The sequence below is a fragment of the Calliopsis andreniformis genome, chromosome 2 (assembly GCF_051401765.1).
Source record: "Calliopsis andreniformis isolate RMS-2024a chromosome 2, iyCalAndr_principal, whole genome shotgun sequence".
Lineage (NCBI taxonomy): Eukaryota > Metazoa > Arthropoda > Insecta > Hymenoptera > Andrenidae > Calliopsis > Calliopsis andreniformis.
In genome coordinates, this window is record NC_135063.1 from 6,277,755 (window position 1) to 6,302,920 (window position 25,166).

Sequence of the window (25,166 nt, forward strand, 5' to 3'; positions counted from 1 at the left end):
TAATTTTGCAACGACGTCGCGTATCGTGAGTCGAGTTACAGCTGATTGTGTCATTCTTGAAAATCGGAAGAGGAAGGAGATCGGGAGTCTGTTTGATAATAAGACTTCACTTTCTAACAGGGTTGAGTGAAATAAAAATACTGAAGCGTGATTTAGGGAGGATTTGGGGTGAAGATCGATTGAGTAGAATTTCGGATGAATGTATAGGAAGATATTAAACAATTTGTAGTTTAAGTTGGATGAGAAATAACGATTCTGGGTCTATCGTTTAGATGATTATAATAATATCGATAGAAAATTCGAAATTTTTCAAGGTCAGCTCAAGGTCACTCTATAGTTTTTTTAAAATAAAATTTTATATTTTCGTTTCAATTCTATGGAAGTATGTAAACTAAATTTATAGAGCTTCCAAAAAAGTCAGAAATTAAACAATAAAATGTCTGTTGCACATATACTATAAGACAAAATGGAAAATTTCGAATACAAAATTATTTAAATATTTTTTAATATAATCTATATGAGTTTACGTACAACTTAAATTTACATTTCCATAGAACAGAAAGAAAATTATAACATTCAAACACAGCGACTCCAAATTGGCTTTAAAAGGACCTCTTTTGCAATAATCAACATGCAATCATAAGATAAGTGCATTGTGACGAACTTTCAAAAAATAGATACACTACTGGAGTACCCGTAGCTCTTGAAACAAGAACCTCAATTCTGTACCTCAAAGCCAACCTGGCACAAGTACTTTTTTGTTACTTTTCAGGAGATCCGAAAAGCAAATGCGATTACCCATTTTTTAACATAGTATTCGAAATAGTTTGTACTACTAAATTTCCTTCGCTTACAACGTAACATAACTAAATTCCTATTATTCTAACAAAAGGTAGAGACAGCAGTAAGTTCCTCTAAAAAATTTAATTTTAAAAAGAATGGATTTACTCTGGCTCTGAGGTACGGAATTAGAACGAAGAGAGTAAAGTAATAAATGTAACATCGCCCAATCGCGGAACCGAGGACAACTGAAAACAAGCTGCCCTTGAGTATTGCTACCTTGTAACGAGCCCGCGTAACAGCGAAGCTAATTACCACATTAATGCCGGCGAGAGCAATGAATATTCATACTTGACACGTTTCGTGGCCGGGACCGAAATTGCAGTTCGTAGGGGCTGCTTTTTGACCTACCTTTCCCCCAAATCGATAACCGCGTCACGGATAAGGAAATCGAACAGGGTGCTCACACGCCTTGGAAACATTCCCTCCTAACGTGTGTACCACAATGAGAGGACTACACGTAAGCTCTTATTCATATTGAGCCAGGTCTGACCGCTCTCGAGATGGAGAGACTTGTTTACCGAGTAATTAGATTTAAATTCTTTTTAGAGCATTTTGACACGGATTCGTGTTCTGTAGTGACAGAGATACAGAGAAGAAAGACAAAGGGTAGGGAGAAAAAAAACCGAGTTATCTGTAAGGATGAGATCAAGTTCGATATGAATTATTATATCTATGACTTTAAGTTAATTCCAATATCAAAAAGAAATGAAAGGTTGATTATCTAAACTAATAACAAGACAAATCCTTTCGGGTAAATGATTCTTGGATAATGGATCTGGAACAACCAACTTTGCTAACATATCATAAAATGACTGAAATCGATGTTTACTACATGAAAGCCTACAGAATAAGACAGACAACACAAACCAACCGTTATTAGATACTGTCAAATTTCGGATTCCCCTAAAATAAATATTTACACAATATCTATTGCATTCAAACTAGTCAATTCGCTATTCGTTTCAATTTAGATCGCATCGCCGAATACACCGTCGTATAATATACTAAAACGAGATGCACCGAGATATAAATACGACGTTTACAAATTGAAATCAGGCGAGAACACTAAACTCTGGTATTTGAAGCGCAAAGAATACGTGTTCCAAAATGAAAACATCGTAACATAGTTTAAATTCGTGACTCACTCCGTGTTCGAATAATCGACGTTTCGATTAATAAACGTTCTACCGTGCTGCATTGTTTCAAAAAGGAACTCGTCCCGCGATCTTTCGTCCATGCAGTCGAGAAAACGAAACGGAAACGGAAGAGGGGGGGAGAGACAGAGGGGAAACACGAAGAGCGGGGGCATCGCTGCGCGTCGTCGACGTAAATAAAGGCAAGCGGAGTCTCGTTTCATCGAACCGCTATTTCGTCCGCGAAGGGTCGGTGCAACGTTCATAAAGAAACGCTCCGAAGGCTGTCTGTGCTAAATCGGAGGCGGCGGGACGGCCGGGAGCGAGCTCGTTTGCATCGTTCGCGTTGGAATTTCGCGCCGAAACGCCTGTTGCGCGTACTGCACGTCTAACCGCGCGCCACGGCTGACGTTCGCGGAATCGCATAACCTGCGCACCCTCGATTCCTTGCCAGCGCGCTGGACGGGCTTAGTATCGTATCGAGAGCAAAAGATGCGATCTCGATGCTTCTACGATCGTTCTCCTATTTTTCTGTCGCGTGACTGCGATAGGCGGGCCAAGAGACCGCGTGGTTTGCGTGGGTGACGTTGACGCGAGCTTCGAAGGTTGGGTCGGAATTTGGAACGACGCTCGATCCCTCAGAGACATTAATCTAGTCTAATTTTCTGAAACACTCCTGAAATCTGCATGAGGTATATTCCTCTACTCATAACACGCATATATACATACGTAAAATTCATTCCCTCGCAAATAGTTTCCCATCTATACACGACATATTCCAAGCCTTTAGGAGACACGAAGATCATCGATGCGCACTACTTGCAATTAACTCGCAATCAGTGCTAGTATTCTTACTTGCATATTTCATGAAACACGATTCTCAATAAAAACGCATATTCGATGTCGCTGTCATTTCCAATACTCCTGCCATTAATAAAAATCTATTAAGAAAGGGTGGGGGTAAAGACCTTAGAAGGGGAAGCATCGAGAACTTATCACGGAAACTACGAGCGACTATAATCGCCGCAGGGCATAATGTTCACGCGTGTTACGATGAGGAAGAATAAGACCCGCGTGTACCTGTAACTTCGGAAGTGGTCCGAGCGGAGCAGGCGAATGCGCAGAGCAAATAAGCTGTCGATGGAAAGAGACCGAAAGAATAACAGAGAAGAGAGATACACAGAAGATCAGCGCGAGAAGGAGAAGAAAGGACGAGGGACAGCGCGAGAGGAGGAGGGGAGGGGGGATAGTCGAAAGCGAAAGCGAGAAAGAGAAAGAAACGGCGAAGAGTGAGAGTGAAGTGTTGAAGGAGGGGGGGGAGAGAAAAGCAGAAAGAAGAAGGAAGTTTGGCAAGCGGTGCGCTACGGCGGCAACAAAGAGCTCGCGAGAGAGAGCACAGGAATCAGCGGTTGAGGTTACCTGAGGCATCGCTCGCTTGCAGATCGCTGACCAAGTTGATCCGCGGTCGAGATTGCTGTTGTTGTTGCTGTTGCGGCTGCTGCGCCTGTTGCTGCTGTACCTGATGGAGGCTCTGCTGTTGGGGTCCCGTCAGGGCCAGATTAGCCGCGGCTGCGGTGTTTTCGGTCAGGATCGTCGGCACCGCGGAGGAGGAGGACGACGACGATTCCGTAAGGGCCGTTGCGGTGGTGTTCTCGAGGGCCGTGTGGCCCCCACCGTCCCCTGTCCCCGTAGCCATTCGGCCCTCGTGCATTCCAGCAGACAGACAGACGGGGGTCCCTCCTCCTGCACGTCGTCCCCGAGCGCACGCACTTCTCTCACGGAACACCTACACACTCTCTTACGCGCCCTCGCTCTCTTTCTCACCCCCGTCTATCTATCTGTCTGTCCGTCTCGCTACCTTTCTCTGTCTCTCTATCCACGGGAGGGAGGGGAATCGCGCTCGCTCGGTCTTGTTCCTTCTCTCTCTCTTTCTCGCTGTGCCACCTTCTCTCTCGCGCTCCTTCCTTCCCCGTTCCGCCTCACTCTCTCTCTCTTCCTCACGCTCCCACCTTGTCTCTCTTCCTCCTCCGTGTGCGCGCACGCTCTCGCTGTCCTCCTCTCTTTTTACTACTATACACGCTCCCCGCGCGCCGGCCAGCGCCGTCTGAGCGTACCGAAACTACACCGTCCCTTTCAACCGAACATCGGTATATCACACAACAGCGACATCACACACGGCCGCGGAAAAATGAGGCCCGCCGCGGATTATTAACCTCCTGTCCGCCGGCTCGAAAAAAATCGAACGTTAGACAAATGTAGGTCTGTAGGCCACTTCACTTACACTTTGCATCGAGACGGGCACTCCCTTAGTCAAGCGAGCGTCCGGCGCACCGTTGCGCTCTGACAGCACGAGTCCCAGGACCGTACACGCTGCGTCGGTGCCTGTCGTCTTTGTGGTCTCGCGGTGACACGTGCCGAAAACAATGTTTTCGGTGCTCGCCCCTCAGCCCCTGCCATCGCTGCGCCGCATCTATCGACGATGATTTCGGCGGGGTCTCTCTGGTCAATTTCAGCGCAGCGTGGAACTCTTCGATGTTATTGACAAAGGGAGAGAATCGTTTAAACAGTATGATTTGTTCGTCGGATCCTGTGAGTCTGTTTTATTACGATACGGGATTTGTGAGATTGAGAAGCAGTGTTCGTCCTTGAGGTGGTGGGTTTGTAGAGGTTTCTTGGGATTAAATTGTTGCTGACTTCTTGGTTGAGTGGCAATGTTCGTGATCGTAACGTTTGATGCAAATGTTGGGCTGTTACGTGTGTTGTTGTGTTAAAGATCGTAAATTTTTAATAAAAATTATTATGGTTTGCACAGTGTGGTTCGTTTTCCTTTGTAGCAGTTTAATTTGCACCCCTTTCTGCGATTCGCAGGCACGACAGTGGAGCAACGAAAGGGAAAATACGAGCTATATGGATCTCGTAAATGCCACTCATCGAGGAAGAGAGCGTTCGGATACGTTCTTACGTTTGTGATACTAAGTCCCGGGTCGTCTGATAATTTCGTAATTTTTCACTTATAATTTTACGATCTCGAACGATAGCACAAGGGAAAGCAGTTCGAAAGAAGGAACGTATCGAGCGCGGTTTTATATGGGTACCAGCATTTACTAGTGACGGTACTGTATTCCAATAATGTATCGCGGAAAGACGCAATTTCCGAAGGATTTCTCGGTCCTCCCGTGTTCAAAAGCATTCGGTATCTGCAATTCGAAAGGCTGTCAAATGCGTTTTTCACGTCGTAAATGTTGTCAATTTACCACTGTCTTAAATACGACGATACTGTCTAAGTAGGTCAGGTGTCACAATATCTGGTCGTCCTATTATGGGGCGCTTTTACACCGAATGTTGCATAACTCGTCACGCACGACTTCACCAAATATAACCGTGTAAAAACTATGGCCTGACGGACATAATGCGATGTAATCCCTTTTCATTGTACAATACACTTGACTAACGCTTTCAGACGACGTTTGCAGCGCTATCTAACATCCAGAAGCGCGAAATATGAAACGGTGATATTATATTCATATTTCATAGGCATTGATGCTCTCGCGTATTTGAGTGGAAAGAAAAATGATAAAAGGAGGATACTGATTTAAAGAGTTATAAAATTGTAACATTTAACAATAATGATACAAAGTGTTATAAAAATATACATATACATTATATAATCTTTATAAAATATTAGTACTGTAATTAACGTTTTTATCATAGCTGATTTCGCTGAAAAAATACTAAAAAATATTTCATTTAGAATCAATAACTATGATACTAGTGATTTAATATTAAACATATGATCATTTAAACATTCTTCTGTTTAGCAGCACTGAGAAGATGGCGCGAAATAATCAGTCTTTGAATTTGCGCAGTGCCTTCGTAGATTTGATAAATCTTTGCATCTCGCATTAACTTTTCTACCGGGTATTCTGTGTTGAATCCAGCACCACCAAAAATCTACAAAACATTTTACAATTTTAATAATTGTCGCCATGGCTAACTGTAATCAGTTACGTACTTGCACAGCATCCGTTGCACATTTATTGGCTATATCACCACCATAGCATTTTGCAATGCTAGCAAGATATGTTGCTGATGGCAAACCTTGATCAGCAGCCCAAGCTGCTTTAATATAAGCAAGCCTAGCTGTCTCAACACCAATTTGCATGTCTGCTAACATAAATGCCACAGCCTGATGTTCTGCTATTGGTTTGTTAAAAGTTTTACGTTCTAGTGCATATTTTGTGGCTTCATCTAGCGCTCTCTGTGCTAAACCGACGGAAGCACATGCCACCTATAAGGAAAACAAAAGACAAAATGTAAACGTGTTTATTTGTTCACTCTTTCTAAAAAGATATTTCTCAATCATACTAATGGTCTTGTTTTATCGAAGGTCTTCATAGCAATTTTAAAACCTTCTCCTGCCGCTCCTAGAACATTTTCTTCTGGAACACGGACGTCCTCAAATGTTATCATTCGAGTGTCAGAACATCTTTGACCCATATTTATTTCCTACAGATGAACAAAACAAATTTATTTTATAAAGGTAAAGAAATCAATTGTACATTTAATATAATAGTGCAATATTCACCTTGCGTCCAGGAGTTAGACCTTCACTATCACGTTCGACAATAAATGCTGTAAACGCTTTACTAGCTGGTGTTTTTGGGTCGGGACTTGACCTTGCTAATACGAAATACCTAAATAATATAAATTTCGTAAAATGGTGTACATAAACTTTATGGTGTAACTTGATTAAAATATTAAAAATAATCATCTATACCAATTGGCAACACCACCATTTGTTATCCACATTTTTGTTCCATTGAGAACCCATTCTTTTCCTTTTTTCTCAGCTTTCAATTTGATACCTGCTACATCTGACCCAGCACCTGGTTCAGTAACACAATATGCCTACAATTATAGCATCATTAAACTATAGTACTTAATTATTAAATATACATGTATAATCAACATTCATTTGAATTATCTTACAGCTACAAGAGGCTCCTCGAGGAGTCTTCCAAGATATTTTTTTTGTTGTTCCTTTGTACCAGCTTCAATTACTGGAGCTTGCTATAAAGCATATGTAATTTAAAATAAAAATCATGCTTATTTGATACAAACGAAAGTATTTTGAAAAATAAAACTTACACCTAGTCCTGATCCTTCCAATGCGGTTGATATTCCTGTACAGCCATATGCAAATTCTTCTGAAACTATGCAGCTATCTACAGTCCCTACTCCCATTCCACCTTTAAGAGTAATAATAGGTAATGCATTAAAAATACAAATATCTTTATCATAACTCTTGTTTTAAATTCTCCTTAAATGTGTAAGTATAGAAGCCTATAAAAATACCACAGAATTGAGGAATATGTTTATTCAAAAGTCCTAAACTCCATGCTTTTTTAATAATATCCCATGGATATTCTCCACTTTTATCATATTTAGGAGCTGCTGGAATAATTTCTTCTTTCGTAAACTTTCTTGCTAATTCTTGCATTTCTTTTTGAGTCTCATTTAACTCTAAAATAAAAGATTTTGTTCCAAATTTATAAATATTAAACCTATAATTGTAAAAAATAAGTATATAACATTTATTACACTAACCAAAATTATATCCTATAGCATTTTCAGTTTGTGTTGAAAATGCCCGTATTAACTTTTTGCATGTCATTGCTCTTAGTACCTGAGGAACATATAACAATATATTATTAAATAAATGTAGTAATAGCTAAACCAAACGTATTTATGCATTGCCTAAATAAATGTTAACATATTATCGTTTCCATATGTTTATTCATTTTCTATTTTGTTTTAAGCATTATTTTGCACAATGTCTCCGTTTTATTCAATGAACTAGATACTTACTGGTCGTGAAAACATTTTTGCAGTCTTTTGTTTCTATTTGCAACACGAGAATACTTTTTTCACGTCACTGTTCAACGACAATATAATTATTTTTGCGCATGAAACAGCTTCACAAATTTCTTATATACGATATCTTCTATCTATAAGAATCAAAAATTTGACCTCATTCTTGAAAACATCAAAGATTAGCAACAAAGGTCTAAAGTCCAACGAAAAGTTGTATAAAGTACAACTGCTTCTTCAACATAGGGAATATTCATATATATTTAATATTCATATTTGCTATTTACTATTCGAAATACTATTTGATATGTTACTAGTTAAAGCGTGCAAATAAATAGCTACGTAATTGTTCATTTTCATGTCGGATTTCCAAGATCCAAGTTTGCAATCTGCAAACTGAAAATGAACCTTCTACTTAATGGAGATAAAAATGTATACCTATAATAATTTAAATAAGAACGATCGTAATTATTGAAGTTATTACATGTTCTTAGCAAATTTTTTATGAATTTTAATGTTCAGCGTTAAATTTAAATATCACTACGTATCGAACGTGCTCATTTGTATTATAATCTGTGTACGATTGAGCGCGAGAATTTTGATTTTTGTTTTTCTACAGCAATTACATATGCAAAAAGAAGTAACAATTAAATTAACAAATATAAATAAAGTCGCTTCGTATATGTATGTTTAATGAATTGCACAGTATGTAACAATAATTTGTATAACAAAAATCAATCGTCTCGGTTACGGACAGACGTAAATAAATCTACAGCTTGACTTAGAATCACTTTCGACAATACGATTATTAATAATAAGATGAATTGATATTGCATTAATCGAAAATAATGTTTGTCAATATTGAGTTATTATTACAATAACAATCACAATTGACAATTCTCTGTTCATAATCCCTTCAGCATGAAGATAGAAATTCACCCATTGACAAATAATCCCACAGCAGCTTGGCGTGAATTGTCAGAACAACAGAAAGTTATTAAGATAAATGTTAAGCTTCCAACAACTGAGGCACCAAATGATAAGGTAACATTTTACTATTTTTTACAGTTTTAATTATATAAACTATCTATTTAAGTCTAACCTCTACATAGCAGTATGGCAATTCATGTGATACCATTGGTATACATATTAGAAATCTCTCATAATTGTCAATTATATTTTAGCTTCGTGTTGTTTGTATGAGTGATACTCACTCACTAACACCTTTCATAAAATTTGACATACCTATTGGAGATGTTTTTATTCATGCTGGGGATTTTACAAAATGTGGTAGTTTGCAAGAAGTCATAGAATTTAATAATTGGATTGGTAAGTGATTAAAAATAAAAGTGGTTATTTCTTCTTATAAGTAAAATTGGTTTTGTTTTAGGTAATCTGCCACATAAACATAAAATTGTAATTGCTGGTAATCATGAGCTTAGCTTCGATTCCACGTTTACCCATCCCTTTTCTGTGCATGCCAGTGGTGATCGTCATAAACATACAGGGACCAGTATTCTGGACAATATACCCACATTGGGAATGTCCAAAGATACTTTGGCAGAAGCTATACAAACTGCTAATGTTAAAGATTATTTGACCAATTGTACTTATTTAGAAGATTCTGAAATTATAATAGATGGGATTAAAATATATGGTACCCCATGGTAAATATATATACTTTAATTCTAAAGTATTTATCAGTAGTTTTAAGATGGTACAATACATAAATGATAAGCAATCTAGTGTATATTATGAAAAACATTTGTAGAACATTATTTCAGGTATAAGATTTAGTTTTCTGAGGATAATTTCCTTCACGCTTTAGGCAACCAGAATTTTGCAAGTGGGCATTTAATGTACCTCGTGGAGAAGCATGTCTTTCAAAATGGGACATGATACCATCAGACACAGATATACTTATAACGCACACACCTCCTGTAGGACATGGAGATTTATGTTGTAGTGGTGTACGAGCTGGATGTGTAGAACTTTTATCCACAGTACAGAATAGAGTTCAACCAAAATATCACGTTTTTGGTCATATACATGAAGGTATGTTTAAGCTTCTGTGTTCTTCTTCAAAAAAGTTGCATATTAATTTTTTTATAGGGTATGGTATTTCATCTGATGGAAAAATAATATATATAAATGCATCAACATGTGATCTAAATTATTTACCGAGCAATCCACCAGTAGTCTTTGACATAATATTACCACCTGGTGTATGTAAATCATAAAAAATTAGAAATACAACAAAAAATTTCATAATTATATTTCTTATGTGAATAATGTTACAAGAATAGAAGATTTAATTTAATCATCAATATATTTTTATGAATTTTTCTACAAGTTGTGTGATTTTGTGTATGTTAGATAGTATTTTAGTTAGTAAATGAAATAAAAATTATTTCGATTTAAACCATTAGGAGTATTTAAATTAAATTTGTTATCCAAAACAAATGTAAAAATATTGTCATTATTTATACAAAATGGTATGTAAATAGAATGTTTTTACAATTTACTTAGAATTTTAGTTTAACTTATTTGAGATATGGTTATTTAAATAAATTATAGAAATCTCGTGTTGTGTACATGTCAACGTCAAAATTGTATATTTTTTAATTTCATTAACTTGTTGCACATATAAAGTAAATTGTACATTATATTCGACACTGTTATTTTTAAAAATTCTTTATATGTAAAATTTTGAGTACAGCATTGTATACACAAAATATCTTGTATTAAAACCAAGAAGTCATTTCATTAATCTGTTAATCTCACCATGAACGATCATTTCTTACTCACTTTCATTAAATATTGGATCATGCGATAAATAATACTTATTAATCATACAGCTCAATAGTATGCCATAAAATTTGTCTATTAATAGTGCAACATATAAGTCTTATAGGTCAACGTATTATAAATGATTGAAATTGAATTAATAATTTGATATGTAATTAATAAAATAATTGTACTCGAGGTCACTTGCTTCAGTTACATTTTATACGAAAATGGTAACATCTAATTGAATAAAGTATTATCAAGCATTTAGACATAGAATTCACTTTGACTTATCTTTGTATTGGTAGCAAAATTATATAATAATGTACACAGTTTTTTATTACCTTAATAAAAAATTAAAATTGCATTTTTTTTTAAAGATATTTATTATAATACCCAATTCATTAACAGGTGGCACTTTTTATTGAGTTAAGAAAAATTTGCACGTAAACAACGCTTGCGTTTATATTGACTTATATTTTCATATATTGGTCCGAAGCTAAGTGAGTGATAACTGTAAAGTCACCTTCCTCTGTTAAATGACGGAATAATTATTTTCGGCAATAGAAATATGCTCATATAAATAGCAATTTTTTGTTTTTTGTGTTTCTTTAAAGTTGCAGTAGTAAAAGATAGTCGAAAATAATACAATGTCTTCTTGACATCATTTTCCTATTGTATACGATGTAATAGACATGATATATTAAAATACAATACCACATCATATTAGAATCATAAAAAGCTAGTCTTTTCAACACGTTGTTTTACCATGTGAAAAATTTTACACAGATATTGCAAAATTTTGCATTCTGTCTGTAAAAACGAGATATGCCTCTAATGGCGTGTTACATTGCATGAATGTCGATTTGCACCCAGTGCAATATTTTTTATCCTGAGTTACACATAACTGCCAGGATACATGTAATGTCATTTCATATTGCAATAACAGATACTTTTTTTTCTAATATTTTGAATACCATTTAAATTAACGATGTAATAGCTACATTCTAAACGGAATAGTAATGTATTTTGCCTGTTAAGTAGCAGCCTAGCGAAAATTTAATTATATTCAAACAATTTCACTCTGAGGATTCTTGTATGCTCTACCTATCAATTGCCAACTTATTTCTGTTCAAAACGGGAAATATGTTTCATCTACCTAATGTCTCACTTCCTACATTCATCTATGAAAGAAAAAAAAGAACCAGAGCATGTACGGCTTTCAATTTAAAAATTGGATACTAGTACTCATCTCAAGTTTTCATCCATGGGCAAATTAGTTTAAACTAAACTAAGAATAACAGTGAACGGATGAAAAAAAAGATTACATTCTTGTTGCACAGCTTAACAGAGTACATTATCAGGAAGATTTGCATTTAATACGGTACGTTCGAAAACAGGTACGATACAGATTCACCATTGTGAGTCCTTCTCACAGCCTCAGCAAACATCATTGATACATCAATGCACTAAAACATAAAGAAAAGTTAATTCAATATTTTTCTGCACCATTATTAATGCCGTTATTCACCTGTATCTTTGGACAATCCTTCATATGACCATCTTGAGGTATGGTGTTTGTTACAACAACAGCTTCAAAGCAAGCATTATTAATTCTACTAATTGCTGGACCACTGAAGATGCCATGTGTTAAAATTGCATACACTTTTGTTGCTCCAGCTTCCAACAGCTTTTCTGCTGCATGACAAATAGTACCACAAGTGTCTGCCATATCATCTACTAGAATAGCAACTCTATCCTTAACATCTCCAACTAACACCATACTGGCAACTTCGTTCGCCTTTTTCCTCTCTTTGTGTATAAGCGCGAATTCGACATTTAATCGATCAGCAATAGATGTTACTCTGTTTGTAAAAAAATTCTTTAATATGCTTTCTTAAAATTAATTTTAATTCTGATACATTACCTTTTAGCACCACCAGCATCTGGAGAAACAATAATACTATTTCGCCATTCAATAATATTTTCTTTAATCCATTTTAGAACAGCAGGTTCAGCAAATAAATTGTCAACTGGAATGTCAAAAAAGCCTTGAATTTGACTAGCATGCAAATCCATTGTAATTATGTGATCAGCTCCTGCTACTGACAGCATGTTTGCTACTAATTTTGCAGAAATAGGTGCACGACTCTGAAAAATAAATATTTAAAAATTAGAAAATTATGAATTTATGTGAGTCTCTCAAGTCCATTTGCAACTGGAAATATCCTGCAATTTGAAAAAAATTGCTGTTAAAACTTTTGTGACACTTCTAAAAGCAATAAAATCAATAAATAAAAGAGTATAATTCAAAATATTTTCTAGAAAAAAAACATGTCAACAAAGAAAAGTTAAAGAATTAATGCTTCAGAGGGGACAAAATATGAATATAATGGCTTTGTAATGAAACATTCATTATAAAAGTACTGTATATATGTCTACATAAATCAAAAGAAAAACAGTATGTTGCAAATGCACCCCAGTTAGACTCAACAAAAAATTTAAGTAAAGCACAATTCAAACTTATAAATACAAAACAGAACACAGTGCATTTTAACTTTTGGGTTTGCAACAAAACAACAGAATAAACAAGTTTTATACGATTTAAACTATAAAATAGGTACATAACATACACATTAATAGACTGTTAATAACCAAGTAACTAACGAAATAAAGTTTAATTAAAATTAAATGCATTGTGCTCAAAAACATAATTATAATTAATTTATCTTAATAAACTTGTCCATAATGAGCGTAAATTTCACAAAAGCTGACTAATGTTAATGCCTTCATACAAGTTTTACTTGCAAACCGTTTCATTGGCACAAATACTATTAATAAGACAACACAATCACAGTTCCTCCTTGCCAAAGCACTATTTCGTTAATAAAATATGCACTTGTTAATTAGTGTATTTGGACAATAATGTTTTTAGCAATATAATAATTAGTACCCACTTAACATACAAATATATATCCCGTTATGTGTTTTTAAATTAATAAAAATGTATGTATAATGCTATCATATTAATATTTTGCCCTCTCATTCAGATATCAATATGTTTTGATCAAATAATTCATTCATTCATTCATTCACGGGGGTACCATTGTGCCATATAGCAACAATTATAAGTTTTGTTAGTCCTACAAAGAAAATTTCGTAAGAAACTAAAATGATATTATAAATTGATTTGTTCATCGAGTTATAGTTACAAACGTTTCACTCGACAATCTTATTGCTCTTATACTCACTGTAGAGAGGTCGGGCACAAAGTCCTGAAAATACCCAACTATTCAGAAACATAGAAGTATGTATCATAAATTTTTTAACAAAAATGATCTTTAATAATATTTCACCCTCTACAATACAATTCATCCAAAATTATGATACTTAAAACTTTATTTAAAATCTACTAATTTTGAAATTGGTTGTTCCTAAGTATCAATAAATATTTCAAATTTTAACGAGATGATATATTATTACTTTGATATTATAGCACTTAATGCTTTAAATTTTCATTAAATCGATGTATTTTTATGCATACTTTCTAATAAAAAAAAAAAAAAAAAAAAAAAAAATTAAGTGCAATTACCAATGTTTCAAATGAGTTACAAGAATAATCTATTTATAAAAAATGTAATAGAATAAAACATTCCCAATGCAAGACAATGTATACATTGTAACATGAATGCACGAAAGGCCCCCCTCGATGAATTCTAGTGCCAGTTTTGCAATATTGACATTGGTTATCAAACTTCTGATAACCTTAGATTAACAGACGCAATGCTTCAATTTATGATGTGTTTGTTGTTTACTACTTCATTAAATCTTTTGCCAACACTTAAAATGAATGTGATTTTGTAAATAGAAAATGTTGCAATATTGATGACTGTTATTTCATTTGAATTACTTTCTCATAATGCATGAAATATAAAGTGAAGCACTGCATCAATAGCTCATTTATACATTAACTGATACAGATACTTTACAATGATTAATACATGCACAGTTGATGTATGATTTAAATGTTGTTGCTAAGTAAAACGCGTTTTCTTTTTCTTTTTTTTCTATAAAACTTACAATATTTTAAATTGACAACATTTATCTAATAATTAATTAATTTCTTGAGTATGTTATGAACCCTGATCATTTTATATACATGCTACATTGTTTTATTACATGTGTAATTTTCATGCATTTTTTCTTAAGTACAAGATACTGTACTCAATATTCAAATACATAAAGTTTCTAATTATCTTGTACCACCAACTTATATTAGTTATGATTCCTTAAATATATGTGAAATAGTATGAAAATATTTTCCTGCAATAAGAGTATAGTATTTGATAGGACCCAATGATATAAGCAAGGAATGTATAAGCACACTTTATATGATGATAATAATGAAAAATTATGTTTTGCGTTCCAAAAAATGACTCCATTGGTCTGTTGCAAAGCTATATAACAAGAAATAGAGCTTAAAAAGACCGCTACAAGTTACCCTGAATTTCCACTCGTTTGACTTCATGACAATTTGTTTCTTAGAATTTGAGTTGTCACCTCCATCACCACCCTGTGAAGATATCATATTAAAAAAAATTGATCCGCTTCAAGAAGGTGTGATCTCCTTATTACAAGACTTACGCTTTTATTACATTTATAGATTATATAAATATTTTAATTCATCCTTAACCATATGACATATCCAGAATATCTACATGGAATAACAGTTATTTGGAAAAAAGATAAGTACCAAGTAAACTTCACCCAACTATATATAAAATATCTGACATTATGAAGACTCAATATTGGAAATTTTCATGTTTTAGTATTTCATTGAAATTGAAACTGTACCATTTTTTACCTACATAAGTATCCATCTTATTTACATATGCAAAGCAGATTAATCATGTTAATTGATGCCGTATAGTGACAAGATAACAATTATCTTAGCATTGGAATCATTGAAGCATTGTTTTTTATGAGCTATTTTGTTATATAAGTGCTTTATATTCACACGGATTCTTGGATTTTTTCTCTTGTAAAATAATCTTACTTTACATGTATTTTTTAATGATGTGCAAATAATGTATCACATATAAATTAAATTAATTACGATAACAAAAAAATATTATACACAATTTAAATATAATACTGATATAATATAAATAAGAATGGTTAAAACAGAACTAATGTACAGATAAAAAATTAATTTAATATAATGCAAATTCTATGTGTGCATGTGTTAAAGACACTTTATAATAAGAACATAACTATGAGATCATAAGTAATTAAAAAAAAAAGTATCTCAGCTTTTATTAGATTTTTTAAATATTTTGAATATGTCAATACAACCTACCTTATCCTTCTTGTCTTGTCGCGCATATGGGAAACAAGGAATTACTGCAGTTACTCGAGATGCAGAAGCAATTTTACACGCATTGATCATGATCAACAGTTCCATTAGATTGTCATTTACCTCACCACTTCCACTTTGCACAATGTATACATCTTCTCCTCGAACAGATTCTCCTATTTCGACACTAAAACATTTAAAAATAAAAATTTTAAAACCAGACCTTATTATAGAACAATCAAAACACTGTATTAACAATATAATTTCAGATTACAAAACAGATTAAGAAATCCCTACATACATACATCCCTAATACATACTCCATTTCTCTAAAATGTAAACATATTAGTGTTTACAATCTTTCAGTTATTTCACTAGGTATACATCTAACAAAAGTGTAATTTGCATATTTTTATTTCTATACCTAGTCTTCATTGTACGTAAATTTATTGCTAATTTAATTACTATCAACTTACAATGGAAATAAACACTAATTTGATACAAGCAAATAATAACAAAGCAATAAAACGTTCTTATCAGTAACATATAAGCCAGAATGCTCAGCTGTCGTATATCAATACTGAGAAAGGTACATTAACGTTAGAATTCATTAGAACGATGTATTAATAATTGTACTAGTTGACCTTCAACTTAAACGTCGCGGCATAGTTGTACATGGGGAAACCGGCCTTGCGCGACAGGGTTGTTTGTACACTGGTGGGCCGATATATTAATGAAAAAGCGAAAACTGTAAAACAAAACCGCGGAAAATGGCCCGTGCCCCGGGGTAAAACACCCCAAGAAAAAGGAACGTGAACGAGAATCCGAGTGACACGTGGTCGGGGCCTCGCTTAATACGATGACAATAACGTGGTTGTAGCGGTTGATTTCGCGACCATTACCATGTTTCGAGGTTGCTGAATTTCTTCGTGACAACTTTTCCAATGTCGATGCCGAGTCTGTCAACGATACGCTGCGCCAAATCTGGATGCGATGTCCCACTGAAGACTTTGATGTTTGGCATCCTGCTTTGCAAAAGACGTCCACGAGAATTTTCTAAGTTTGCGCGTAACAAACTCTTGGCACGCACTGGCTCGGACACAGGCATCACTAAAACAGAAACGACAGAGGAACCGTCCAATCAGAGAGCTTTGTTTAAGCCGGACGTGACGTAATGCGCTACGCTCCGCCCATCGAATGTTGGATATAACCGCGTAAACGTATGCTCTTATCATCGTACAATTTTTTTTTCTTCTATATACTGACAAAATAATCTACAAGAACCAACAAGTTTATTTTGCCACGTATAAAAAATTGTAACAATCTCTGTATACAAACGTCACTGATCACATTTGTCACGATTACTGTAATCTATGAACAACTTTCAAAGCATATTAATAACCGACTTCATGGCGAAAAAATATTTCGTATTACGAACTACATCCTCTTTATTTATCTTATATATTGTATGCGATTGAAAACGTATTAACTACATTAATTTGTGATATTCTAATTGATTACATTTCGAGACACGATCTTCTTGCATGGTATGGTAAATGAAGTATAATCAGCGTTCCTTCGAAGCGTGCTTAATTCGACTAATTTCTGTAGACTTTCTTCACGTGGTTTGTGTGCGATGTATTTGTATGTTAGAATGCGTACTACGTTTAAATTAAGCGAATAATGGGGTTACTTGTAGAGGTTAATTTTGACTGTTTACAATTTGGCGCCGTAACGGATAACGACGTGAACGTAGACGAAATTCAAAGGGTGAACGCGAGAGCGGGTGACAGTCAACTTTTCCTATCAATGTGGCGCCGGCGGTGATTGAATGATAAATTGGATGTGTCCGTGAGCGGAGATTTTGGCACAGAGCACAGGTTGAAACCATCGTTTTTCCGACTAGAAAGAGAGAGGAAATTCGAGTACGATTACCTGAAACGTTCGCGTACGTTGACGCTCTTAGAAAACTTCATTAATCCATTTGAATGACGATGACAGTGTACTGACCGTCCTACCGAATTGGAAGCTATGGCGAACATCGCGGCGCAGAGAATCAAACGCGAATTCAAAGAGGTTATAAAGAGCGAGGAGGTGAGCAAACAATAGCTTTGACCGATAAGAATTTGTGATTCAACATTCTACGAAATGAAAATAAGGGAATCGGTTAGACGGTAATTTTCAATTGTTCGATATCGTTTCGGACGAATTTCATGTGTGGCGTGACAAAAATGTGCCGCGATTCATTGGCTGATAAAATCGCCGCGAACAAAGCATAGGCACCTGTTGTATGATATTCTTGACTGTCATCCGAGTTTCAAATTGGGATTTCGATTCGTTTAACCAATGCGTATCGAGCACTATAGGTTAGATGTGACGTTGTGTTAATTATTTTTAATTGAAAGGGAAAATTACACATTTGCATTTACAGAGACACTCCAACGAATTGCAAAAGAGTCTTATTATGATTCCAATTAGACTATGTGAACTTTGATTTCTATTTAAATCTGTTATTGAGCAATTATATTTGTTTTTGTTAAATATTTTGTTTAAAATAGTACGTACCATAATTGTTTGTTTCTCGAAAGCAGGGGCAAACTGTTTCAGTTTTATGTTCTAGAGTATCCATTATATATGCACGTTAACATCTGTTTTGGTATAGTGTTTTCATAAGTTTATATCAGTCATATTGCTGTGGAATGTCACAATCATTATATTGTGATAATTTTATATTATCATGGTTTAATATTACATCATTTTATCAGATGTTCATGTCAATGGGTCAAGGGTTATATTCTGTAAACATTTTGTAGAATCATTTGGTACTTGCAGTTATTATGTGTATTGCATTTGTTTAATAGACTTATTTGCGTATACTATAGAATTTTTTAATGAAAATCATGCATAACTTATATGTTATGCTGCAAATAGAATAATCAGTGTACATTACACATGCAATTAAATAACTGCATATTTGTACTTTAATATTATTGATTTCTTTGTAATTTTATTCATTTATTTATTGTAAAAAAATATGATATTGTCCTTTTGTAGCCACATTCATATATGTGAGTATTCTTTAGAGAAGTTGGGAGCATTAGAGAAATTTAATGTTAAATATATTATAAAAATATGTATTTTTATTTTGTTAGTAATATTTAAAAATGTTGGTTACAGGTTGCAAAATGCGCAATTAAAGTAGAGTTGGTAAATGATAGTTTTACTGAATTAAAAGGTGAGATTGCTGGGCCACCAGACACACCATATGAGGGAGGTAATTTTGTACTCGAGATTAAAGTTCCCGAGACATATCCCTTCAATCCTCCTAAAGTAAGCACTTTGTAAGTCAATATGATTAATGTATGTTAATGAAGCATCAATTTTATACTGCTTAAGATTAAGGCAGATTAATATAACCTAAAGCATGACAAAGCATTTTTTGAGATATAGTTTATAGTATGAATTCAGGTCTCTTTATTTATTATACTTAAAAATATTTTATGATTAATTGCTAAATATTTAAATATTTAGTTATTTATATACCATATTCATATGATGATTTCATGTAATATTTGTTTTTTCTAGGTAAGATTTATAACAAAAATATGGCACCCTAATATATCTTCTGTAACAGGTGCTATTTGTTTGGATATATTAAAGGATCAATGGTACATAATTGTATAATATATGTTACACTGTAATGTTGTGACCTTATAATAGTAAATATCTTTATAAATAATAATTTTTTAGGGCTGCTGCTATGACTTTGCGTACAGTTCTGTTGTCATTACAAGCGTTACTATCTGCGGCAGAGCCAGATGATCCACAGGATGCAGTAGTAGCTAAACAATATAAAGAATATCCAGAAATGTTCCGTCAAACTGCTAAGCATTGGACATTTGTGTATGCTGGTGGTAAGTATACAGGTGCTTTTCAATTTGTTCTATCTTTGTATAAATGTTGACAAATTTACAGGACCAGCAAAGATGCCCGATTTAGATGATAAAATCAGGCGACTAACAGATATGGGAATCGAGGAACACAATGCAAGAGTTGCTTTGTCTTCATATAATTGGGATTTGGAACGTGCCACTGAGCAGCTCTTCAGTTAGTGATAACTTTATAGTTAATCTGTCATAAACAAGCACTGCTCATTTTGTCATTCTTCTTCTGTACTACTACATCCAAGTATTGATACCATAGCAGTTTCATAATCAAATTCAGCACTTGTAATGACAATATTTCAATGGGAAGAAATATTTGCAAAAAATTCATTTAATATCCTTAAATAATACTCATTTATTTAACTTGTAAAATAGGCATGAAGAAACAGTAACTAATAAAATCTGTTAAGTCCAACTGTTAGCCACATTTTAAAAAAGAACTTTATAAAAAAAGATTAGTTTTCATCTTATGTTTATCGAAAGTTTAATAATGTTATTTAAACGATTAAATTTTTCTGGGAAAGAAAGAAAACAAAAAGAGTAGTTTTATGTGTTGAAGATTCATTAAATTTTTTGTACAAATCATTTTATCATTTTTAAATTTCTCATTAGCCTTTCCTCTTATCTCATGAAATTATATTCTATCGATTGAGTCGCTGATTATTTCATATTTGAATAATTGAATTTTACATGGTACAGTATTTACTATACACTCTTATTGTCAGAGCAATTCCTGCGTTTTATGCTCTGTTATATCAATACAAATGCGATCATTCTGTACTTCCTGTATGTTCTTAAAGCCATAAGGATCTGCCCTTAGATCTAATTGTACATTATTGAAATAGACAAGAACACTTGTTAGCGTTAAATGGTATCTGTAAAAAGAATCAAGCATGAATGCTGTGTTGTTAATATTTAAATTTTGTACATTTTCGGTAATGGAGTGTATTTCAATGTTTTATAATTTACTGTGTCGTTTATGTATACGTTAATATACACATGACTTCCTATATTCAAAATTGGAAATTTACATTCCACATTTAGAGAACAAATCGCATTTATACATAATTAAGGGTAATGTTGCAAATACATTTGATTATCACATAGTGATATTAAATTGAATAGCAGTAATACATATTAAAGAAATATGGTAAATCAATTTAACATTTTCAGTTATGGAAATTCAAACAACAATTTTGCATTTAAAATAGTTATTGAAATTTGTAAAATTGTATCATTTCTGATAAAGTGTTGATTTATAAATACTATAAAAAGAAATTAATTATCTATGAAAACAGTAATAAGAGAGTAATACATGCAGAATACATTTCAGACTTGTTTAAGATATTACTTGTATAGCATTACATATGTTATCCCATACATAATACATAGATATTTCTTTTCAGTATAAGTAAGGTATATCATATCTCTGGCAGTACTGAAATAGGGATTGTTCAACCGTCATTTACATTTTTTAGTAATTTATATGGAGGCTGTGTTAAAGGCGTGTTACTAGATTATAGTAAAAGTTGTTTGGTTCATTTGATTTAGCATTGCCAAGTTAAAAAATTAAGTGTACATGGATTAATTTATAAAAGAATTGGATACAATATGTTTAAACATTTTAAATGTAATTAAATATTTCAAAAATATTAATAAATAACTTTTTTCAGTAGTAGTATCGAAAATGTTTATACAAAAGTTCCCTTACAACATACAATTGATTTTATTTATATAAATATTTCGATATAATTTTAGGACTATTATCCGTTATATTTGTTCATACTTATTAACATATACTTATGCTTATTCTTACTATTCTAATTTAGAATATTGGTCGGAATGATTATTCAATCGTTTACATTTTTTAAAAAAATATAGTATTTATGTTATATCAAATATTCGTTGTGTATACGTGTAATATTAAAAATATAATACATACATATAGTATTTAGCTAAGTAATGGTAACTTTTAAATTATTGTTTAAAATTATTTTTTTAGTTCAAATACTTATGTAGAGAACTTTTGCATTGTCAACAATAAAGAAGAAATTTTTACTTGGTTTATAGTAAATGTGTTTTATATTATTTACATATGGTTTTATCACATACTATCGTGTAGAAAGATATTGTTCAGACTTGAAAAAAAGAAATGCAATATTGGCAGTTGTCATACATTTCTTACGTTATAGGCTTATGCTATAAATGCAAAAGACACTTCAAACGTGGATCAAACAATACAGAGTATTGTATATGTTTTTATACTATTGAGTTATTTTTATAATAATCTATATTTTATTCCTAACCGTGACTGTATATTCTCACTTTTTTCGAGGAAAGCGTTGCTAAAAATAAGTTAGTATTAACGTCGACTGCACACATATCTATTACAGGATCAGACACAGGGAGACTATTTACTTGTTTCCCAGTAGATGTACTCCATAACGATATACTGCTCGTAGATTCTTGGTGCGCAGCAACTAATGTGTCATTCTCAATATTAATGTAACAAGGTCGAGACATTAGCTGTTGAGAATTACCAGCATGAAATGTATGCACAACGTTACAAATGGTTGTTTCATCGTTAGCTTTTTCTATAGTACATACTATATGCCTCGCGTGAGGCTGCCTGGCATTTGGACGGGAAGATATTAAAGCATGTTTGTTTTTCTCGTCATAACATACAGATACAAATGGACCTTCAAGAAATATTTGTTTAGGTATATACTTAGAGTCTTTCTGTTCATAAGCATAACATGTGTTTAAACGACAGGCAATAAAGCCTCCTCGACTAATGCCGCTACCAGGATTAGAAGGTACCGTCGCTAGAGAAGCAACTGGTGATCTATCGCCTGGACTTTCCAGAGTTTCAACTGCACTAGAGGTTTGTCTAATATCAAACTGTGTAATAGATCCATTCTGTGCACCTGCGAAAAATATATTTGGATTGTCGCCAGACCAGCAGCAACTCCACAATGGAAAGTCCGTTTGATAAGTGTGCATAATGATGTGGTTCTGGATATCCATCAGTTTTGCACATTTATCAAAACCAACGCTAAGTAAGAGAGACTGTTGAGACATATTGAAGGCAACATCTCTTATAGCTTGAGAATGCAAAAAAATAAATTGACGTGGTTGGAACTTATCCGAGTCGATCTTTTTAATACCGTAACCGGAAAATAATGTATTCGTGGATTTTTGAGATACAACTAGAAATCCGTACCATGGATTATAATCTAACACGCGGCAACCACCATCTTTACATATTTCTATAGATCGATCTAAATGGAATTTCTTAGTCATATGTTTGGAAATATTTTGACAGGAATGAATACTTATTTCTGATTGTTGATTTTCTAGTTCAGATATACGAGTTTGCATACTAGCAACTTGTTGCTCAAATAACCTTTGCCTAAGAGCATATTTTGATAACTTCATTTCTATACTATTTTTCTCAGCTGTAACACTGTTTAATTGTTCTTTCAGTTTATCTAATTCACTAGTATCAATTGATGTCAATTTCTTAGCATATAACATCCTAATATCTTTCACTACAGCTTTTCTATTACATTGGGGACAACGGCGATTTGCACTGGTACAGGAAGTTTGTAACCACCTTAAAATACAACTGTATCCAAACAAATGTCCACAACGTAAGCAACACAAACGATGTTCTCCTGAACTAGTCCATAAGTCCATGCATATGGGGCATGATTGATCTGAATCAATTTCAGACTCATCTGTAGTTTCTTCTTTTGGCTTTTTTGCTTTAGACTCATCATTGTCTTCTAAAATATCAAATATTCACAACTGATATTTTGCATTTAATATTATATATATTATATATAAAAAGAATTTACCTTTATCTTCTGTTTGAACTTCAGTCTCTAAATTATTGTCTGCGTTATCATTAGTATCTGATTCATCAGAATGATCTTCTGTACCTTCCATTTGAGGTGTATCTTCACCTATAATATTTTAATAAAATTAACATAAACTGTCATAATTAAGTTGAATGCATAATTCAAATATATCATGTGTGTACAAATGCATATACAAAATATTTGTTATACAACAGATGATTTAAAAAATTTTTATTTTCTATGGTACAAAAATTCATTGAAATATTATAATAAACTTAGTATTTATTTATACATGTGTGTGTACTGTTTATCAAAGTATGATTACATTTCCTTTTATTATGTACAAGTGATATATGTCAGTAAACTAAGTACTTACTATAATCCATAACCTCCATCTTACAAGAATATAAATATTGTGTAAGTTGGATTTCACAAAAATATACTGTACTCTAACGGACTAGACGTTTTCTTTTGAAGGAACACATTCGTATTTTATTTTTTTTTTTGTAAAAGAAATAAAGCACATACAACATGAAGGCTTTTGCATTTAACCGTACTTTCGTTTGACCTTTTTCGAACGAATATATTGTAATAACTCGCTGGAAAGTTTGTGTTTACACTTAATATAACAAACACAATACTTACGACCTTATGTAGCTTCAGTATTTACTTGTTTCTATTAAGTTTTATGTCTTAATTTGATACATTGCCTCGCTAGCTTATTCAGCCGATCATTGTCAAAAAAAGTAGCATGATTTTTATAGTGAATAAAATTGTACAATTTTTTATAATTACCTAAACATAAAATTGTGTTATTTGATGTTACTTTGGAGTAATTCGTACATATTTATGTACATACATTTTGCATTTGTTTTCATTGTCATAAACTATTTACACATTAAATTCAAAATACGTAAATGTTTACATACGCATTCTTGATATCGATCACTTTTTCGATAGCACAGTTTAGGATTCATTTTTATTTTTATAATTGGTAAATAAATATGTACGTGCTTCTATTTTTTGTTATTATAAAATGTAAACAATAAGGAATAAACGTCTTTAGAGGTTATTTAATTTATAACATTCGATCGCCATGAGTGAAATAACAAAATTCAACAAACATCCGTTAATGCCGTTTCCGACTCTGTTAACCAGTTCAATTGTATTGTTATGTTGAAAATAAATATTTTTGAACACCTTTTCCTCAAAATTAATGATTTTTATACTTTTGCAAATCTTTGTCTTTTTTTACTAGAAAAAAATTTGATTATACGATAAATTGAAAACTTTTCATGTCAGTAAAAGAAGAGAAAAATAAATAACTTACAAACGCATAAAAAATTCATTAAATGTTTAAAATTTTGTG

At 33.2% G+C, this 25,166-nt stretch overlaps 6 protein-coding genes across 8 annotated transcripts in view; 2 read left to right on the forward strand and 4 right to left on the reverse strand.

The window, feature by feature from the left end:
- Nucleotides 1-3,687, reverse strand: part of Ftz-f1 (ftz transcription factor 1) — an 82,037-nt gene extending 78,350 nt beyond the window's left edge. Inside the window, exon 1 of the mRNA XM_076392882.1 lies at nucleotides 3,396-3,687. Coding sequence (XP_076248997.1) covers nucleotides 3,396-3,687 — 292 coding nt within the window. The remainder of the gene's footprint in view (nucleotides 1-3,395) is intronic.
- A 1,876-nt stretch (nucleotides 3,688-5,563) lies between these two features.
- Nucleotides 5,564-8,057, reverse strand: Mcad (Medium-chain acyl-CoA dehydrogenase). The gene is made up of 10 exons (XM_076392883.1): nucleotides 7,845-8,057; nucleotides 7,584-7,662; nucleotides 7,332-7,499; nucleotides 7,125-7,225; nucleotides 6,966-7,046; nucleotides 6,754-6,884; nucleotides 6,562-6,670; nucleotides 6,342-6,482; nucleotides 5,989-6,264; nucleotides 5,564-5,927 (listed from the first exon to the last, which is right to left on the reverse strand). Exons 1-10 carry the CDS (start codon nucleotides 7,857-7,859, stop codon nucleotides 5,775-5,777), a joined length of 1,254 nt encoding a protein of 417 aa, XP_076248998.1. The 5' UTR covers nucleotides 7,860-8,057; the 3' UTR covers nucleotides 5,564-5,774.
- Nucleotides 8,058-8,472: 415 nt separating this feature from the next.
- LOC143188543 (metallophosphoesterase domain-containing protein 1) lies at nucleotides 8,473-10,191 on the forward strand. The gene is made up of 5 exons (XM_076392884.1): nucleotides 8,473-8,891; nucleotides 9,032-9,176; nucleotides 9,238-9,514; nucleotides 9,676-9,902; nucleotides 9,960-10,191. Exons 1-5 carry the CDS (start codon nucleotides 8,769-8,771, stop codon nucleotides 10,085-10,087), a joined length of 900 nt encoding a protein of 299 aa, XP_076248999.1. The 5' UTR covers nucleotides 8,473-8,768; the 3' UTR covers nucleotides 10,088-10,191.
- A 334-nt stretch (nucleotides 10,192-10,525) lies between these two features.
- Nucleotides 10,526-17,100, reverse strand: Prps (phosphoribosyl pyrophosphate synthetase). Of its 3 annotated transcripts, none has more exons than XM_076387429.1 (6): nucleotides 16,893-17,100; nucleotides 15,994-16,177; nucleotides 13,886-13,909; nucleotides 12,562-12,785; nucleotides 12,166-12,499; nucleotides 10,526-12,103 (listed from the first exon to the last, which is right to left on the reverse strand). In XM_076387429.1, exons 1-6 carry the CDS (start codon nucleotides 17,096-17,098, stop codon nucleotides 12,011-12,013), a joined length of 1,065 nt encoding a protein of 354 aa, XP_076243544.1. In that variant the 5' UTR covers nucleotides 17,099-17,100; the 3' UTR covers nucleotides 10,526-12,010. The 3 variants fall into 3 exon arrangements, with proteins under 3 accessions (XP_076243544.1, XP_076243535.1, XP_076243551.1); XM_076387420.1 differs by lacking the exon at nucleotides 13,886-13,909 and adding an exon at nucleotides 15,136-15,207; XM_076387436.1 differs by lacking the exon at nucleotides 13,886-13,909.
- Nucleotides 17,101-17,806: 706 nt separating this feature from the next.
- Ubc4 (ubiquitin conjugating enzyme 4) lies at nucleotides 17,807-21,611 on the forward strand. The gene is made up of 5 exons (XM_076387450.1): nucleotides 17,807-18,084; nucleotides 19,168-19,320; nucleotides 19,576-19,658; nucleotides 19,741-19,904; nucleotides 19,966-21,611. The coding sequence occupies exons 1-5, from the start codon at nucleotides 18,022-18,024 to the stop codon at nucleotides 20,100-20,102; spliced, it is 600 nt and encodes a 199-aa protein (XP_076243565.1). The 5' UTR covers nucleotides 17,807-18,021; the 3' UTR covers nucleotides 20,103-21,611.
- A 418-nt stretch (nucleotides 21,612-22,029) lies between these two features.
- Nucleotides 22,030-25,008, reverse strand: Rfwd3 (ring finger and WD repeat domain 3). Its single transcript, XM_076388602.1, has 3 exons — nucleotides 24,174-25,008; nucleotides 23,795-23,902; nucleotides 22,030-23,722 (listed from the first exon to the last, which is right to left on the reverse strand). Exons 1-3 carry the CDS (start codon nucleotides 24,190-24,192, stop codon nucleotides 22,236-22,238), a joined length of 1,614 nt encoding a protein of 537 aa, XP_076244717.1. The 5' UTR covers nucleotides 24,193-25,008; the 3' UTR covers nucleotides 22,030-22,235.
- Between the last annotated feature and the right edge of the window lie 158 nt (nucleotides 25,009-25,166).

Bases quoted from the DNA above. Each gene is read 5' to 3' on its own strand.
- Prps (XM_076387420.1), bottom strand. From the start codon at position 17,098: ATGCCTGTGTCCGAGCCAGTGCGTGCCAAGAGTTTGTTACGCGCAAAC. The intron at 12,786-15,135 runs GTAACTTGTAGC...TTTATTTTTCAG, and splicing joins CAAACGAGTGGAAATTCAGG to AGTCGTGCACCTATTTCTGC. The intron at 12,500-12,561 runs GTAATGTATCAG...TTTTACAAACAG, and splicing joins GATGCTGGTGGTGCTAAAAG to AGTAACATCTATTGCTGATC.
- Rfwd3 (XM_076388602.1), bottom strand. The intron at 23,723-23,794 runs GTAAATTCTTTT...TTGATATTTTAG, and splicing joins AGTTCAAACAGAAGATAAAG to AAGACAATGATGAGTCTAAA.
- LOC143188543 (XM_076392884.1), top strand. From the start codon at position 8,769: ATGAAGATAGAAATTCACCCATTGACAAATAATCCCACAGCAGCTTGG. The intron at 9,177-9,237 runs GTAAGTGATTAA...GTTTTGTTTTAG, and splicing joins AGAATTTAATAATTGGATTG to GTAATCTGCCACATAAACAT. The intron at 9,903-9,959 runs GTATGTTTAAGC...ATTTTTTTATAG, and splicing joins TTTTGGTCATATACATGAAG to GGTATGGTATTTCATCTGAT.
- Mcad (XM_076392883.1), bottom strand. The intron at 7,226-7,331 runs GTATTTTTATAG...TTACTCTTAAAG, and splicing joins ACATATTCCTCAATTCTGTG to GTGGAATGGGAGTAGGGACT. The intron at 7,047-7,124 runs GTAAGTTTTATT...TATGCTTTATAG, and splicing joins TGGAAGGATCAGGACTAGGT to CAAGCTCCAGTAATTGAAGC.
- Ubc4 (XM_076387450.1), top strand. From the start codon at position 18,022: ATGGCGAACATCGCGGCGCAGAGAATCAAACGCGAATTCAAAGAGGTT. The intron at 18,085-19,167 runs GTGAGCAAACAA...TGTTGGTTACAG, and splicing joins AGGTTATAAAGAGCGAGGAG to GTTGCAAAATGCGCAATTAA. The intron at 19,659-19,740 runs GTACATAATTGT...ATAATTTTTTAG, and splicing joins GATATATTAAAGGATCAATG to GGCTGCTGCTATGACTTTGC.